The sequence below is a fragment of the Aethalodelphis obliquidens genome, unplaced genomic scaffold (assembly GCF_003676395.1).
Source record: "Aethalodelphis obliquidens isolate GAN/ISIS:26980383/991018 unplaced genomic scaffold, ASM367639v1 scaffold5, whole genome shotgun sequence".
In the NCBI taxonomy this organism is placed as follows: Eukaryota; Metazoa; Chordata; class Mammalia; order Artiodactyla; family Delphinidae; genus Aethalodelphis; species Aethalodelphis obliquidens.
The window spans coordinates 56,920,871-56,940,107 of record NW_020837949.1 but is presented as its reverse complement, the minus strand read 5'-3'; the positions used below and the strand labels follow the sequence as shown (position 1 = coordinate 56,940,107).

The 19,237-nt window shown below is 38.4% G+C and overlaps 1 protein-coding gene across 1 annotated transcript; it reads right to left on the bottom strand.

The window, feature by feature from the left end:
• Nucleotides 1-3,400: 3,400 nt before the first annotated feature.
• On the bottom strand, nt 3,401-14,540 carry GNGT1 (G protein subunit gamma transducin 1). Its single transcript, XM_027101327.1, has 3 exons — nt 14,491-14,540; nt 14,298-14,400; nt 3,401-3,664 (listed from the first exon to the last, which is right to left on the bottom strand). The coding sequence occupies exons 2-3, from the start codon at nt 14,391-14,393 to the stop codon at nt 3,536-3,538; spliced, it is 225 nt and encodes a 74-aa protein (XP_026957128.1). The 5' UTR covers nt 14,394-14,400; nt 14,491-14,540; the 3' UTR covers nt 3,401-3,535.
• Between the last annotated feature and the right edge of the window lie 4,697 nt (nt 14,541-19,237).

Here is a 19,237-nt window from a genome sequence, read left to right as displayed (position 1 = left end):
CTGTCTTCCTTGTGGCAATACATTCTTTTAAGAATTTAGGAAGTTTCAAATTAGCCTTGTTTTGAAATTGGGCAAAAATCAAATCAATCCAAATTAAAATAACAGTGAGCGTTTTTTTTTTTTTTCTTGCTAAAGTTTAAACTCACCTATATGTACACTGGTGGCCCTGGAATAACAACTTCTGAAAAAAACCCACAGTCACTGACTGCCAGTTGTAGCTGTGTAGGCTGAGGGACATTCTGATTTTATTACCTTCTTCCTGGACCATCTTTCCTATAATTTTTATCTTATTCAAATTTCTGCTGACAATCTGTATTTTTAAGCAACAGGAATTTTACCCTATGGTTGATTTAATCATTAGTTAAGCCAATAAGAATTCTGAGTTATCCAATATAAAAAATACCTCCCTTGCCTGCTTTTAATTGAACACTTATTAAGTTAATTAAATTGTAGAGACAATTTATTAGTTGATATGGCAGTTTCAAAGATGAACAGTTTCTGACTTGGGAAATTTACAGTATAGCATTGATACTAAGACAACCATATAAATTAGAGTAAGAGAAAGCAAAGTAATGTTAAATGACTTAAGAGATATATGCTGGGAATGGAATGAGAGACTGAGATAGTTTTTAGTCAGCCTCAGAAGAAGGGTAGGATTTCAAAAGGCTGAAATGAAATGGAGTGGAGGGACATTTCAGGTGGAGAGCTCAGTATGACTAAATCCAGGTGAGAAAATGAGGTGGCACGTCAGGGATTATTTAATAGTTAAGTCTGTTGACTACAGGAAGTCTAAAGGTTTTATAATAATAGAAGACATTTATTACTTTTTTTCTATATGTTTATCTCCTATCTAAATGATTTTATATAGTCACATAAGGATCCACCTTAATCCATTTTACAAAGTTCAAGTGTTGAAATTACTTATCTGAAGGTCTCAGCTATAAAGTGGATGAGTCAGGGTTTTAATGTAGCATCTTCTGGCTCCCAAATCTATTTCCAGTTGTTAGATGAAAGGTAGAGATGTTGTTAGGACTATACCTGTTACTAAATGCCAAAGCCAAGACTTCATATTTTTTTAATCAGAAAAAAAAAGATATATTGAACACTTAATAAACATTAAATGGCACATGGAAAAAGCTCCTAGAGACAGACAACAATTAAACAAACAAATAGATAAAACATATAGGATGCTAGAAGGTGGTGGGTATTATGGAGGAAAATTAGAGTGGGAAAGGGAGATAGGGAGTGCTGGGGGTAAGGGTGGAGAGGGTTTTTGTAATTTTACACAGGGGAAAAAAGCTTCTCCTGAGGAAAAAAGACGAGACTCCTGTAGTTTATCTTGGAATTCCTTAATACACAAAGCATGTTTTGTAATAGGGAAGAATCTTTTGTATTCTATTACAAGTTAATCACTAAAGGGATATTGCCTATAAGCTTAAATTATACATAATGGCCCATATTTGGGAACCCTGCCTCCTAGGTAATATGCATTTAGCTAAAATACCTTTGTTTAGCTCACAGGAAACATTCTGACCAGGCCCACCTATGAACGATGGCAGGGAAGAAGAAATGAATACATCCCCTCCAGAGGCTGATGGGAACCAGGAAAGGTTTGACTTTACTCCCTCCCCTTTTAGTATAAAAGAAGCCAGAATTCTAACTCAGGCAAGATGGTTCTTTGGGACACAAGCCCATCATCTTTTTTAGTTTGCTGGCTTTCTGAATAGAGTTGTTTCCCGAAGCATTCACCTCTTGATTATTGGCCTGTCGTGCGGCAAGCAGTATGCGCTTAGACTCAGTAACAGTTTGATATGTGTTGGAGTGTGTTGCTAGCGATTCATCCAGAGATCCAGAATTTGGCCCTGAGAAATTTGCCAATTCATTTCTCTGATCCTCGATTTTCTCCACTCCAAGATGAAGGGGTTGGACAAGTGTCAACAGATCTTTGCTGAACATTTACTCAGAGTAGGAGGGCACTGTGCTAGGAGCCAAACCTGAGACGACCTTTAGATTCCCTTCCAGGCCCAATCATAGATAACGTTTATCTTGTTTTTTGTTTTTGTTTTTGTTTTTTTTTGCTGTACGCGGGGCCTCTCACTGTTGTGGCCTTTCCCGTTGCAGAGCACAGGCTCCGGACGCACAGGCTCAGCGGCCATGGCTCTCGGGCCCAGCTGCTCCGCGGCATGTGGGATCTTCCCGGACCGGGGCACAAACCCGTGTCCCCTGCATTGGCAGGCGGACTCTCAACCACTGCGCCACCAGGGAAGCCCTTACCTTGTTTTTAAAAGGATAACAATCAATTAGCATTTGTGAGTATTCTGATTACTAATGTATCCAAAAACAGCACTGTAAATGTGGGACAGCAACAAAGAGACACTAACAACAAAAATAGTTTCCGAGTTGGGGTAGTTTACACTTGTCATTTGTTACAGAAGCGTAAGCAAGTTATCTCTTAGTCATTAGCACAAAGGTAGTGAAATTTGGCTTATGAAAACTCAGTTAAGATGCCGGGAGGAAACTGATTAGGAAGGTGATGCAGGTGATGGCTATTATTCTATCATCTGCAGAAAAAATTCTATTCTATCACTGCTGCAGAAAAAAAGGACTATACTGGTGAGTCTTCGTGGGGAGGGGATAGAATAGCATGCATCTTAAAGGATTCTAAGTATTTTGTCTAGTTCTGTTCCCAGTAATAATACTAGTTAACACTTATTGGGTCTTACTACATGTCAGACAATATGCTAAGTGCTGTAGTTACCCTAGTATAATATTTAACCACCATGAAAAAGGGGGTTGGATCATTATTATCCCTATCCTACAGTAGAAGAAACTGAGATTAAGTAATTTATCCAAAGTCAGGCAGGCAGTAAAGTGCCAGAGCCAGACCTTTCTGGCTTCTCATGACCTTTATTTGAGTGCTGCTTAAATCCACCATGCTCCATGACCACAGACTGAACCCTTAATCCAACTGGCATTCTGGGAAAAAGTCATGTCACTGGTGACAAGCAGAATTGGTAAGAATGCAGAAAGAGGTTATGTTACAACCACTGCTGCTGACTGGGGGTTGAAAGAGGGAAACAAAAAACAGAACGTCAACAACAAAACTCTTCACAGCATACATTCTGCCAAGATAGGTTTTCCGTGAATCAAAAGAATAGATTTCTTAATTCTCTAAGTAAGTGAAAGGTTGGGGAAAATACAAGTCTAACCATGAAATTAAGAGTGCTGAAAGGGTAATGGAGAAACATAAAACATTAACTATATGCTGGCATCCGGAATAATATAGACTCATTTATAAAACATATTATTGTTAAAGAAATGGGTCAGTCAATATTTGTTGTCAATTATGTGTTAAACCCTGTGCTAAGTACCTTAAGAAAAGCGTAGACTTATGCATTATCACAGTCCAAATTTTATTAAATGCTCATATTTATAATTTTAAAATTCATGTACATGCTTAATAGTATTATTACATATGACCAAACAGTATGTCATTAAAGCTCAAGATATTCCATGGAATTAAAAAAATTTTTTTTTATGAAATCACACAGCCTCCTTTGAGCTCCTTGAAGGGATTTTTGTCCTCTGGGATACCCTTTACTAATGGATCCTCCCCAGATCTTTCTTCAACATAATCCCTTACTTCTTCACAACATTTGGACACCTTAAAGGAAAAAAAGAAAGAGATGACTCATTTGGCTTAATAGAGAATACTGCAGAATCCAAGAATGCATTTATAATAATAATTTTTGTGTGTGTTCTATCTTTTTAATGTGATTCTGCTTTCTGCCAATGCATTTGTACTTTCTACGAGAGAAGAAGAAATAGCTGCTCCCTGCCCTGTCCTTGTGGATATCTCTGGGCAAAGGCTAACCAGCCGCCATACTCCAGCTAAGGGCTCTCAGCGCACGCTGCCTCCAGCTTCTTTAGAGGAGACAGGGTCCAGGGATCAGAACACAGCTGACAGCACAAGTCAAGAACGTTACCAGAGTGAGCATTGATTAAATCGTTGACTTCATTCCAAAAATATGACCTGTGAAGGTGGAAGGGAATGAATAATTGTTAAATTCCAGGTTTATCACCACTCCTGGATTCTCAGAAGTATACACATGTAATTTTATTTTAAGCTGGTCTACAATGATTGATCATGATTGTAAACTTGAAGGTGAGCTCCAAAGGGACCTTTGGCTGATTTGTTCACATGTATCCCAGGCATCTAGAACAGAGCCTGCATTTAGTTGGTGCTCAGTAAATAAATACTGGCTAAACTAGATCATTCGTTTTGCTTATGAGCTTGCTCCTTAGTCATCTGCTCCATTACAGTAATGACCCTGTGAAAAATCAGGCTTTAGTATTTTAATGGACTCAGCCAGAGCATGTTAATGTACCATGTAACATACTGTTTAGAGAGAGGCAAAGTTCTATACACGTGTAAGTATGAGTATGTGTGCGTGTGTGTGTGTGTGTGTATACACATGCATATACACACATGGGACCAAATTATTCATTTCTTTTAATGGTCAACTTGTTTTGTTTTCACTTAATTTATTCTTCATGACATTAACACAAAACTGCTTCATTTTTGGCAGTCCATGAAGTGACCATTCTGTAAGTTACCTAAGGAATTTATTGTTTTGTTTTAATAAAATCTTCACACCATTTTTGCATGAAAGTTCTAAGCAACATTAGACAGAAGACTTAAGATTACTTAGACTCTGCAAACTCATTATCTACATATTAGAACAGATCATTTCTAATCGGGGGCAGGACATCGTTCAGGTGGCTCCTTCACAGGACGATACTTGGAGTTTATGCACACGTTTGAAATATGCAATACTTTAGATTCACTTTTTTCCCCTCAAAATTCAAACTTGAGATTTAGATTCACTTCTTCCCCTGTCTTCCAAACACCAGCTCTTTGGGCCCCAACCAGTTGTCAGGAACAGGACTCAGTGAGGGGTTAGTTTTGACAGTGCCTGGCTAGGATCTGAGGATCCTGAGGAACACACTACCTAAAATCCTGTGTGGGTGGATGTGCTTCAAAACTACTTCACGGAGCCTTATTATAAGTATATATAGTTTAATACAGGATTACATGGCATGGTAGAAAGAGCACGGGCATTGGATTCAGGCCATCCCAGGTTTGATTTTGACTCTGCCCACTTACCAGCTGTGTGTCCTTAGTTAAAATAGTTTATCTAAGGTATAGTTACTTCATCTATGAAATATGAGAAGCAACACAGATTGCATTAAGTACCTGGCATACAGAGATAGTCAATCAAATGGTAGCTATTACTATAAAGATTGCTTTTAGTTTTTGCCTATTATATTTGCTTATAGTCATTGTAAATCTTTCAGCTTTAGAAACTGATGCAAAGAGTTGTCTTACTCTGACAATAATGCTGCCTTAACAGCAAAGTAGGTTGAGGCACATTATGAATCGGTCTGGTTCATAGATATAAATAATAATTTTTAAAGTAATAATAATTACATATTGTTACTATTCCCATTTTATAGAAGAAGAAACTGGCACAGATGAGTTAGCTCATTTAAGTGAGTATTACAAAGGAAGTAAGTTGTAGAGCCCCAATCTGAACCAGGAATATGGTTCCAGAGGATACCCACTTACACGTACCGTGATGACACTATGCTATCCTGTGTCAGAGCTCTGGATTCAGGCTTGGAAAGTTCTGTGTGTGAGCATGTATGTGTAGTTTTGGCAGTCTGATACTAGATTAAATTGACTTCCAAGAGCAAAGACACATTGAGTAATAGGGCAAAGGAAACCCAAAACCTGACAAATGGGGACGGATGCAATATTTATCCAAAACAAAAATTCCCAGGTAAACTTGCCACAAGTGAATAGTAAACATGACGACAACCAAACTGCCTACAAAACAATCCTGAGTATATAAATAACAAAACAGCTTTTGGATGTTTCAAATAAAGAAGAAAAAGATAACCCTCCTTTACCTCAAAAGTTTATTTTCCCCCAATTATAAACATAAGGATTTAAACTTTTTTGGTGTGCGTTCCAAGCTTCTGTGCTGTTTACAGATTTAATTTTATCTTTTAAAAATTACATGTTTTGCCTGTATGGAAAGGGCAACAGGGAGGTTTGAGACAACTATAAACATAAAAGAAGTCAAAATTCCAATTTTTACTGGGAGTAAGAGTTTTGAGCAAAGTATGAAGATAATACAAGCTTCTTTTTTTGCTTTGGCCTGATGAGGTTTTTGTTTTTTTCTTTTTTTTAAGAAATATGAAATATACTCTTCTCACTTGTGAAGGAGTTTTTGTTCTACTGATGTTCCCAAAACAAAGAAATCTAAAATATATATCTACATTTTCTAAGCTTCAGTCACTGTTTGGTGGAAACTTTTATTCCTTTGCCATTTCTCCTCCTTCTACTGGCAGAGGACTTTTGGTAACCATTTCTAAGATCTGACAAATGTTTTTAGGAGAAACCAGTGAGTTCTTGTGCCTGAACTCATTTTTATTTGCAAAGAAGGAATAGAACGTATTCATTCATTACTGGCCATGACAGTGCTGGAGGGGATGTCTTGGCTAAAAGTATTTGAACAATATCAAATAAAGAGAAGCTTATCAATTTAGAAAAGTAAAAACAAAATGCCTATACACATTGCTTTACTTTATTGCTAAGCTAAAATATGATGTCTCATATTCTTCATTTTATTTTTCTTTCCCTTTTATTTAAAACAACTCTATAGGAGGACGCTTCAAGATGGCGGAGGAGTAAGACGTGTAGATCACCTTCCTCCCCACAAACACATCAGAAATACATCTACATGTGGAACAACTCCTACAGAACACCTACTGAACGCTGGCAGAAGACCTCAGGCTTCCCAAAAGGCAAGAAATTCCCCATGTACCTGGGTAGGGCAAAAGAAAAAAGAATAAACAGAGACAAAAGGATAGGAACAGGGCCTGCACCAGTGGGAGGGAGCCAAAAGGAGGAAAGGTTTCCACACACTAGGAAGCCCCTTCGTGGGCAGAGACTGCGGGTGGCGGAGGGGGAAAGCTTCAGAGCCGCGAAGGAGAGCACAGCAACGGAGGTGCGGAGGGCAAAGCAGGGAGATTCCCATATAGAGAATCACTGCCGACCAGCACTCACCAGCCTGAGAGGCTTGTCTGCTCACCCACTGGGGTGGGCGGGGGCTGGGAGCTAAGGCTCGGGCTTCGGAGGTCAGACCCCAGGGAGAGGACTGGGGTTGGCTGCATGAACACAGCCTGAATGGGGCTAGTGCACTACGGCTAGCCAGGAGGGAGTCTGGGAAAATGTCTGGAGCTGCCTAGGAGGCAAGAGACCATTTTGAGGTGCGTGAGGAGAGGGGATTCAGAGCACCGCCTAAACGAGCCCCAGAGATGGGCGCGAGCCACAGCTATCAGTGCGGACCCCAGAGACGGGCATGAGATGTTAAGGCTGCTGCTGCTGCCACCAAGAAGCCTGTGTGCGAGCACAGGTCACTCTCCACACCTCCCCTCCCGGGAGCCTGTGCAGCCACCACTGCCAGGGTCCCGGGATCCAGGGACAACTTCCCTGGGAGAACGCACGGCAGGCCTCAGGCTGGTGCAACATCATGCCAGACTCTGCCACCAAAGGCTTGGCCCGCATTCTGTACCCCTCCCTCCCCCCAGCCTGAGTGAGCCAGAGACCCCAAATCAGCTGCTCCTTTAACCCCGTCCTGTCTGAGTGAAGAACAGACGCCCTCAGGCAACCTATACACAGAGGCAGGTCGAAATCCAAAGCTGAACCCCAGGAGCTGTGCGAACAAAGAGAAAGGGAAATCTCTCCCAGCAGCCTCAGGAGCAGCGGATTAAACCTCCACAATCAACTTGATGTACCCTGCATCTGTGGAGTACCTGAATAGATAACAAATCATCCCAAAATTGAGGAGGTGGACTTTGGGAGGAACTGTAGACTTGGGGTTTGCTGTATGTGACTGACTAGATTCTGATTTTTATGTTTACCTTAGTATAGTTTTTAGCACTTGTTATCATTGGTGGATTTCTTTATTGGTTTGTTTGCTCTCTTCTTTTTTTAAATTACTTTTTTATTTTAATAATATTTTAAAAATTTTAAATTTTAATAACTTTATTTATTTGCTTTCTTTTGTTTTTTTCCCTTTTCACCCTGAGCCGTGTGGCTGACAGGGTCTTAGTGCTCTGGCGGAGTGTCAGGCCTGAGGCTTTGAGGTGGGAGAGCCAAGTTCAGGACAGTGGAAAACCAGAGACCTCCTGGCCCCACATAATATCAACCGTGAGAGCTCTCCCAGAGATCTCTGTCTCAACGCTAAGACTCAGCTCCACTCAACGACCAAAAGCTCCACTGCTGGACACCCCATGACAAGCAACTAGCAAGAGAGGAACACATCCCCACGCATTAGCAGAGAGGCTGCCTAAAATCATAGTAAGTTCACAGACACCCTCAAACTCAGCACTGGACACGATCCTGTCCACCAGAAAGACAAAATCCAGCCTCATTCACCAGAACACAGGCACCAGTCCCTTTCACCAGGAAACCTACACAACCCACTGAACCAACCTTACCCACTGGGGGCAGACACAAAAACAATGGGAACTATGAACTTGCAGCCTGTGAAAAGGAGACCCCAAACACAGTAAGTTAAGCAAAATAAGAACACAGAGAAATACGCAGCAGATAAAGAAGCAAAGTAAAAACCTAGCAGACCAAACAAATGAAGAGGAAATAGGCAGTATACCTGAAAAAGAATTCAGAGTAATGATAGTAAAGATGATCCAAAATCTTGGAAATAGTATGGAGAAAATACAAGAAACATTTAACAAGGACCTAGAAGAACTAAAGAGAAAACAAACAATGATGAACAACACAATAAATGAGATTAAAAATTCTCTAAAAGGAATCAATAGCAGAATAACTGAAGCAGAAGAACGAATAACTGACCTGCAAGATAAAATAGTGGAAATAACTAACACACAGCAGAATAAAGAAAAAAGAATGAAAAGAATTGAGGACAGTCTCAGAGACCTTTTGGACAACATTAAATGCACCAACAATTGAATAATAGGGGTCTCAGAAGAAGAAGAGAAAAAGAAAGGGACTGAGAAAATATTTGAAGAGATTATAGTTGAAAACTTCCCTAACATGGGAAAGGAAATAGTCAATCAAGTCCAGGAAGCACAGAGAGTCCCATACAGGATAAATCCAAGGAGAAACACTCCAAGACACGTATTAATCAAAGTATCAAAAATTAAACACAAATAAAAAATATTAAAAGCAGCAAGGGAAAAGCAACAAATAACATACAAGAGAATCCCCATAAGGTTAACAGCTGATCTTTCAGCAGAAACTCTGCAAGCCAGAAGAGAGTGGCAGGACATATTTAAAGTGATGAAAGGGAAAAACCTACAAACCAGATTATTCTACCCAGGAAAGACCTCATTCAGATTCAACAGAGAAATTAAAACCTCTACAGACAAGCAAAACCTAAAGGAATTCAGCACCACCCAACCAGCTTTACAACAAATGCTAAAGGAACTTCTCTAGGCAAGACACACAAGAGAAGGAAAAGACTTACAAAAACAAAACCCCAAAATTAAGAAAATGGTAATAGGAAGATACATATCAATATTACCATAAATGTAAATGGATTAAATGCTCCAACCAAAAGACACAGACTGGCTGAATGGATACAAAAACAAGACCGGTATATATGCTGTCTACAAGAGACCCACTTCAGACCTAGGGACACATACAGACTGAAAGTGAGGGGATGGAAAAAGATATTCCATGCAAATGTAAATCAAAAGAAAGCTGAAGTAGCAATTCTTATATCAGACAAAATAGACTTTAAAATAAAGACTATTACAAGAGACAAAGAAGGACATTACATAATGATCAAGAGATCAATCCAAGAAGAAGATATAACAATTGTAAATATTTATGCACACAACATAGGAGCACCTCAATACATAAGGCAAATGCTAACAGCCATAAAAGGGGAAATCGACAGTAACATAATCATGGGAGGGGACTTTAACACTCCACTTTCACCAATGGACAGATCATCCAAAATGAAAATAAATAAGGAAAAACAAGCTTTAAATGATACATTAAACAAGATGGACTTAATTGATATTTATAGGACATTCCATCCAAAACCAACAGAATACACTTTCATCTCAAGTGCTCATGGAACATTCTCCAGGATAGATCATGTCTTGGGTCACAAACCAAGCCTTGGTAAATTTAAGAAAATTGAAATTGTATCAAGTATCTTTTCTGACCACAACGCTATGAGACTAGATATCAATTACAGGAAAAAATCTGTAAAAAATACAAACACATGGAGGCTAAACAATACACTACTTAATAACCAAGAGATCACTGAGGAAATCAAAGAGGAAATCAAAAAATACCTAGAAACAAATGACAATGAAAACACGACCCAAAACCTATGGGATGCAGCAAAGGCAGTTCTAAGAGGGAAGTTATAGCAATACAAGCCTACCTCAAGAAACATCTCAAATAAACAATCTAACCTTATACCTAAAGCAATTAGAGAAAGAAGAACAAAAAACCTCAAAGTTAGCAGAATGAATGAAATCATAAAGATCAGATCACAAATAAATGAAAAAGAAATGAAGGAATGATAGTAAAGATCAATAAAACTAAAAGGTGGTTCTTTGAGAAGATAAACAAAATTCATAAACCATTAGCCAGACTCATCAAGAAAAAAAGGGAGAAGACTCAAATCAACAGAATTAGAAATGAAAAGGGAAAAGTAACAAGTGACACTGCAGAAACGCAAAGGATCATGAGAGATTACTACAAGCAACTATATGCCAATAAAATGGACAACCTGGAAGAAATGGACAAATTCTTAGAAAAGCACAACCTTCCGGGACTGAACCAGGAAGCAACAGAAAATATAACCAGACCAATCACAAGCACTGAAATTGAAACTGTGATTAAAAATCTTCTAACAAACAAAAGCCCAGGACCAGATGGCTTCACAGGCAAATTCTATCAAACATTTAGAGAAGAGCTAACACCTATCCTTCTCAAACTCTTCCAAAATATAGCAGAGGGAGGAACACTCCCAAACTCATTCTATGAGGCCACCATCAACCTGATACAAAAACCAAACAAATATGTCACAAGAAAAGAAAACTACAGGCCAATATCACTGATGAACATAGATGCAAAAATCCTCAATAAAATACTAGTAAACAGAATCTAACAGCATATTAAAAGGATCATACAGCACGATCAAGTGGGGTTTATCCCAGGAATGCAAAGATTCTTCAATATACGCCAATCAATCAGTGTGATACACCATATTTACAAATTGAAGGAGAAAAACCATATGATCATCTCAATAGATGCTGAAAAAGCTTTTGACAAAATTACACACCCATTTATGATAAAAAACCCTCCAGAATGTAGGCATACAGGGAACTTACCTCAACATCATAAAGGCCATATATGACAAATCCACAGCCAACATCGTTCTCAGTGGTGAAAAACTGAAATCATTTCCACTAAGATCAGGAACAAGACAAGGTTGCCCACTCTCACCACTATTATTCAACATAGTTTTGGAACTTTTAGCCACAGCGATCAGAGAGGAAAAAAAATAAAAGGAATCCAAATTGGAAAAGAAGTAAAGCTGTCACTGTTTGCAGATGACATGATACTATACATAGAGAATCGTAAAGACACTACCAGAAAACTACTAGAGCTAATCAATGAATTTGGTAAAGTAGCAGGATACAAAATTAATGCACAGAAATCTCTTGCATTCCTATACACTAATGATGAAAAATCTGAAAGGGAAATTAAGGAAACACTCCCATTTACCACTGCAACCAAAAGAATAAAATACCTAGGAACAAACCTACCTAAGGAAACAAAAGACCTGTATGCAGAAAATTATAAGACACTGATGAAAGAAATTAGAGATAATACAGACAGATGAAGAGATATACCATGTTCTTGGATTGGAAGAATCAACATTGTGAAAATGACTACACTACCCAAAACATTCTACAGATTCAGTGCAATCCCTATTAAACTACCAATGGCATTTTTCACAGAAGTAGGACAAAAATTTCACAATTTTTATGGAATCACAAAAGACCCTGAATAGCCAAAGCAATCTTGAGAAAGAAAAATGGAGCTGGAGGAATCAGGCTCCTTGACTTCAGACTATACTACAAAGCTACAGTAATCAAGAGAGTGTCCATCATCGGATGAATGGATAAAGATGTGGCACATATATACAATGGAATATTACTCAGCCATAAAAAGAAACGAAATTGAGCTATTTGTAATGAGGTGGATAGACCTAGAGTCTGTCATACAGAGTGAAGTAAGTCAGAAGAGAAAGACAAATACTGTATGCTAACACATATATATGGAATTTAAGAAAAAAAAATGTCATGAAGAACCTAGAGGTAAGACAGGAATAAAGACACAGACCTACCAGAGAATAGACTTGAGGATATGGGGAGGGGGAAGGGTAAGCTGTGACAAAGTGAGAGAGAGGCATGGACATATATAAACTACCAAAGGTAAGGTAGATAGCTAGTGGGAAGCAGCCGCATAGCACAGGGAGATCAGCTTGGTGCTTTGTGACCGCCTGGAGGGGTGGGATAGGGAGGGTGGGAGGGAGGGAGATGCAAGAGGGAAGAGATATGGGAACATATGTATATGTATAACTGATTCACTTCGTTATAAAGCAGAGACTTACACACCATTGTAAAGCAATTATACTCTAATAAGGATGTAAAAATAAAAATTAAAAAATAAATACAAATAAAGCAACTCTATAAAAATTTTAAAACATTTTTAGCTTAGTGGCCATAGAAAAACAGGCTAACTGCTGGATTTGGCTTATGGAAAATAGTTTGTCAAACTGTTGATTTTAACTCTAAATCAAAAGATAATTATGATTATTAATTTTCTTAATTTCTGATGAATTTTATCTGAACAACTTGTTTTCAACTATATTGAGTTTCTCCAGTGAATGATGTGGGAGAGGAAAACTAATTTTCCCTCTACACTTCTAGGTTCTTGACTGAGATAACCCTGTAATAAGAAAGACAGATTAACAGGAGAAAAACAAACAGAAGTTTAATAACATGTACACCTCCTGTATATAAGGGAGAGACTCAGGAAAACTGAGTAGCTCCCTGAAATAGTCCAAGCCACCATCTTAAATCCCACTGCAGTGAAAGACCAAAGAAGATGGTAGGTGTAGATGACAGGGGTGTGGGGAGCCAGTTACGGGCTTAAGATAATTACCAGAACCTTACCCTAAAATAATTCATGACAGCCTATCCCTTAAGGACAAATATTTCCTACCTTATGTCAGAGTACAACCTCTTGGCTTTGCCTTTGTAAGCCCCTGACTCCTTCTCTTCCCTGGAACACTCTTTCCGTTTTACCCAAATCTGTCTCCTGAACTGTAATTCTTAACACCCCAAATACACGTTTTTTATTCGGAAAAAAAAAAAAAAAAAAAGGAAAAGCACAGTATTAAAAAAACAAAACAAAGCAAAAACAAAGAACAGTCCCTAAATGGACAAAGCTCCACATCAACAAACCAAAACTTAATACCTAACTTAACTGCAGTTTCAGCCTTTCCCAGGAGTGGAATTTAAACCTGTCAATCTGTAACTTCCTGATCAGCACTAGTGAGGTAATCTGCATGATAGACCCCTGCTCTTCCCACAAAGGAAGTTGCTCCTGCCTGAAATAATTCTTTCTTTTGTTTATGACTTCCTTGTCCCACCCCTTTGTGCCTATAAAAACCTTCCATTTTGTACAGCTCCTTGGTGAGCCTTTCTACTTGCTAGATGGGATGCTGCCCAATTCATGAATTATTTAATAAAGCCAATTATATCTTCAAATTTACTCAGTTGAATTTTGTTTTTTAACAACAGCAAACAAGGGTAAGGCTGTTAAGCAGATCTAATCCTTGTGTTCTCCATGATAAGAGTTTCTAGAGTCATGCTTCTCCTCCTGACACAGAGAAGGAGACACCCTTACTAATGGAGATTTCCCTTATAAATGTAACTGTCTCTTAGGAAAGGGTAACTTCTAGTTGGTTTTCAGAGCTTCCCCTGCGTCTGCTATTTTTCAAAAATAATCAGCCTAAAAGAATCCATATGCCAAAAAGGCATATTTTGGGGTGGCAAATTCTGCTCCCCTTCAATGGTTTTTAACCTGGTAGTGCTACAGTTATCTCTAGTTTAAAAATAAAATTCAAAACAGAGCAGCAGTTTACCAGCATTCTTTCCAGTGTCACTTCTTTCTTGAGCTGGTCAACTTCCATCTTCAATTTGTCCTTTTCTGTCAGGTCCTCAATATTGATCACTGGCATCTTTTGCCTGCTGAAAAGGTAGAAAGTTTATACACCTGAATTGCTAGACTCACGTCAAGTTAATGTTAGCCAACCCTTCCCTCAGCTCTTAACCTACTAAGTGAACTGTTTGTTTTAACTTCCTGTGATAGTCAATTTCTCTTGAATGCTCTCTGAACAATTCTAGCACTGCACACTAGCCTTGAGGTTTTAAAGCTTCCTTATAATCTTCATTAATATGATTAAACTAAGTATTTGACTCTAAATACCTGCTAGTAGGTTTGTGGGGAGAGGTCAGTTCAGTCAGTAAATAATCTTAAATATCCAATGCTCCTCCTTTTCCCTGTTTATTTGACACAGTGTAAAAACTTGAGGTTCCAACCCTTATCTCCAATTCCAAAGCCCTCCCCCATACGATTTATGCCATTTAAGTTAGTTTGAGGTCATTCTGAGGACTACCCATTAATCCCCTAAATCGCCGGAGTATTTGATCTGGTATTAACAGAGAAACATACAAAAAGTGTCATTATAAGTTCCTTGTAAATAACGGATTGAAATATAAACCAATGGAATGAAAATATAGCAAACAAATAACCTTGTTAGTTAGAAACAAACTAGCATACTACTTAGATGTGTTTCTCCTGGAATTTTTTTGTATGTAATTGTCACAACGAATTGGACAGCAATGATGAGCAAATGCAGCAGGATAAAGGGGATGCGGGGAGTCTGATCTCCTGATGTACATCATAAAAAAAGACTCTTCTGCCCTTTTAGCAATGTCTTCTTCTTCTTAATTAGATCAGTGGGCGATGGGAAAGATGGCACAGTAGCTAGCGATTCCTGTATGAAATTGCCTGGAAAATATTTCATTGTAGCCAAGTGGCATCACGCTTTATAATCTGTCCTCTTTAGGTCCTCTCTTCTCTTTTGTTTCTCTGGTCCAACTTCTATGACGACATATTTTTATTAAAGTAGACACATTCAGGTCACATGTTATTTCAGAAAACAACATCATACATCTACATAAAAATACGCTGCTAATCACATTTCAGCAATTAACTTACTTCCTTGCGTTTATATAGTATTTTCATTTCCAAAACATTTGAGGAAATATTATTTTCCTTCTTTGTTTTATAATATCCTGTTCTTCTCTGGAAAACAGGTAGTTTAACCTATTTTTTAGGGATAAATACCTACATAGGCCAGCATAGAGGTACCCGATGGGTACCCAAAGCCAATGTTTCCTATCCTTTTAATTTTTATTTTATTCTGTTCTTATTTTAAGAATCAGTATGACAACAAAAAAGTCATTTCTTCCTGTGTAATTATTGCTTGGTATTCAAGAGCCCATTCTCAGTGTTATTCTTACCTTCCTTCTTACTCCCTTCAGACTACCTGCAAAAATTCACAAGCACCTCTGTTTCTGCTGATCATTTTTACCTGTTGACATTGTCTTTTGCACAACTTTTCTCCATCTTGGAAAATGTTTTCCACTTGGCAGTGACTTTGAAGAATCACTTTAGGAATTTGTTAAAATAGAGGCCCAACTTAAGGGATTTTGATTTGCGGTAGGGGTTAGGATTTCATTTTCTCTATTCCAGTAAAGCTTTACCATATATTGCCAATGAAATGATCACTCACTGGCACTTGCTGGCTGTGTGGTCCTGATCAAGTTATGTAACCTCTCTGTGCCTCAGTTTACTAGGAAATAGGAGCAATAACAGTACCTACATTGTAGATGTTTTCTGAGAAGAATAAAGATCACATAACACTGCATAGCATGGAGCAAGCCCTCAGTACCTGTTAGCTGATGTTACTCACTTACTCTGTACGTCTAGAGTTTCAGATTATGTTGTCTTACATGTCACTTGCTGATAGGTGGCTTTATAAATGCTCTTAAAGGATATCATGTGGACATGATTTAGCTCCTTTAATACCATGTGTAGTACATGCCGATGGTGCCCTTCCCAGACCCCCCTTTCCCTTTCCAGGTTGGGGTATTTATACCTCCAGAAGCTGCAGTTGTTGACCACCAAACCTTTACATACGTTTGTCTTTAGCTGATGGAAGCCACTTCAGCTGGTGATGTCTGGAAGATTACGACAACTGGCCCCTGTGGGTGTCCTGTAGCAAATGGCTGGCTGAAATGGGGTTCTAATAGCCCAGACAACTTGCCTCTGGGCTGAAAAGCCTTGGTGTAATTGAGAAACTTCCTGAGCACCCCATGGGTTCAGGATGAAGCTAGACTTCTGAAACCGCATCTTTGCCTGTCTTCTCCTCCTTCATCCTGCTTTCCTCCTTCCTTCAGAGATTTCTCCTGAGAGCTCACCATCAATAAATCACCTGGACAAATGTCCCTGTCTTAGGCTCTGCTTCTAAGAACTCTAAGACACGAAGGACTGTAAAGACCTTTACAAGAGCATCCATATCTTTCATAACTTATGTCTTATCACTGTGTACTGTTTTGTATATTGTTTGGTATACAGAACAGAATCATGAAGTATTGATAAAGTCACTTGCAACTTACATCAGAAATATTCACCTAGACATAGAGAAAAGTGCATGATGTTGCAGGGGAGGAAAAATAATGTTCCCTCTATACTTCTAGGTTCTTGTCTGAGACCATCCTGTAATAAAAGATTAATAGAAGAAAAACAAACAAAAGTTTAGTAACGTATATACCTCCTGTATACGTGGGAGAGACCCAGGAAAACTGAGTAACTCCCACAAATGGCCCAAGCCACCACCTTAAACGCCGCTTCCAGCTAAAGACAAAAGAAGATGCTGGGGAGGGGGAGGGGGAATCAGACATGGGAGGTTAGCAGGCAAAACACAGTAAACAAGGGTTATGAGAGTTGAGTTGCTGCCTTCTCCACTGATAAGAGCTTTTAGAGATTTAGATTCATCCTCCTCTTTCTGGTACAGAGAGGGAGACACAATTACAAATGGAGATTTCCCTTATAAATGTAAATGTCTCTTATAAGAGGATAACTTCTACCTGGTTTTCATGGCTTCCCCTGTGTCTGCTGTTTCTTAAAAATAATTAGCTCAAAATACTCCTTATGCCAGGGAGGAATACTTCGGGGTGGCATATTCTGCTCCCCTCCAGTATATAACTTCATATTAATAACAAATGATTTCTTAACTCTAAAATGCTGTGATTCACCATATTTAATAATAATTTAAGCAAAACACACTTCATTTGGTGGAGGTGAATCTTAGATTTGAGAACGCTTGCCAAATTTGATACCATGGGTCTTGTATGAAAAATTTCAAAGAGTGAGGATCAAAACTCTCACCACCCTCAGGGACACCTAGATACACAGAGAAGCACAGCATATATTGTCTGCATGGAGAGTTCAAATGCTCAGAGTTGTATTGAAGTCAAGGATTTAAAAGGATTCAAAGAAAACATACAGATGGCCAACAAGCATATGAAAAGGTGCTCAACATCACTAATCATTAGAGAAATGCAAATCAAAACCACAATTAGGTATCACCTCACACCAGTCAGAATGGCCAACATCAAAAAACCTAGAAACAAATTCTGGAGAGGGTGTGGAGAAAAGGCAACCCTCCTACACTGATGGTGGGAATGTAAATAGATACAGCCACTAAGGAGAACAGTATGGAGATTCCTTAAAAAACTAAAAATAGAACTACCATACGGCCCAGCAATCCCACTACTGGGCATATACCCTGAGAAAACCATAATTCAAAAAGAGTCATGTACCAAAATGTTCATTGCAGCTCTATTTACAATAGCCAGGACATGGAAGCAACCTAAGTGTCCATCGACAGAGGAATGGATAAAGAAGATGTGGCACATATATACAACGGAATATTACTCAGCCATAAAAAGAAACGAAATTGAGTTATTTGTAGTGAGATGGATGGACCTAGAGTCTGTCATACAGAGTGAAGTAAGTCAGAAAGAGAAAAACAAATACCGTATGCTAATGCATATATATGGAATCTAGAAAAATGGTACTGAGGAACCTAGTGGTAGGGCAGAAATAAAAATGCAGACTTTGAGAATGGACTTGAGGACACAGAGGGGGAAGCGCAGGCTGGGACGAAGTGAAAGAGTAGCACTGACATATATACACTATCAAATGTAAAATAGATAGCTAGTGGGAAGCAGCTGCATAGCACAGGGAGATCAGCTCCATGCTCTGTGATGACCTAGCAGGGTGGCATAGGGAGGGTGGGAGGGAGGCTCAAGAGGGAAGGGACATGGGGATATATGTATGCATATAGCTGTTTCACTCTGTTGTACAGCAGAAAATAACACAACATTTTAAAGCAATTATACTCCAATACAGATGTATTAAAAAAATAAATAAAATAATAATATAGAACCTTCAAAAATTATAAAAGTGGAATCTTTAAAAATTATATGTAAATTTATTATATTGAATATATAGTTATATACATATATTCATTTTAATTATAGTGAAAATATAAAATTACAAACTAAAAAAATAAAAGATTCAGATATAATATCATTTAATTACTCTTTTAAAAAATATTTTTATTGGGGTATAGTTGATTTACAATGTTATGTTAGTTTCAGGTGTACAGCAAAGTGAATCATTTATACATATACATATATCCACTCTTTTTTAGATTCTTTTCCCATATACGCCATTACAGAGTATTGAGTAGAGTTCCTTGTGCTATACAGCAGGTTCTTACTAGTTACCTATTTTATATATTGTAGTGTATATATGTCAATCCCAATCTCATCCCTCCTCCACCTTATCCCCTGGTAACCATAAGTTTGTTTTCTGTATCCACGACTCTACTTCTGTTTTGTAAATAAGTTAATTTGTACCCGTTTTTAGATTCCACAAATAAGCGAT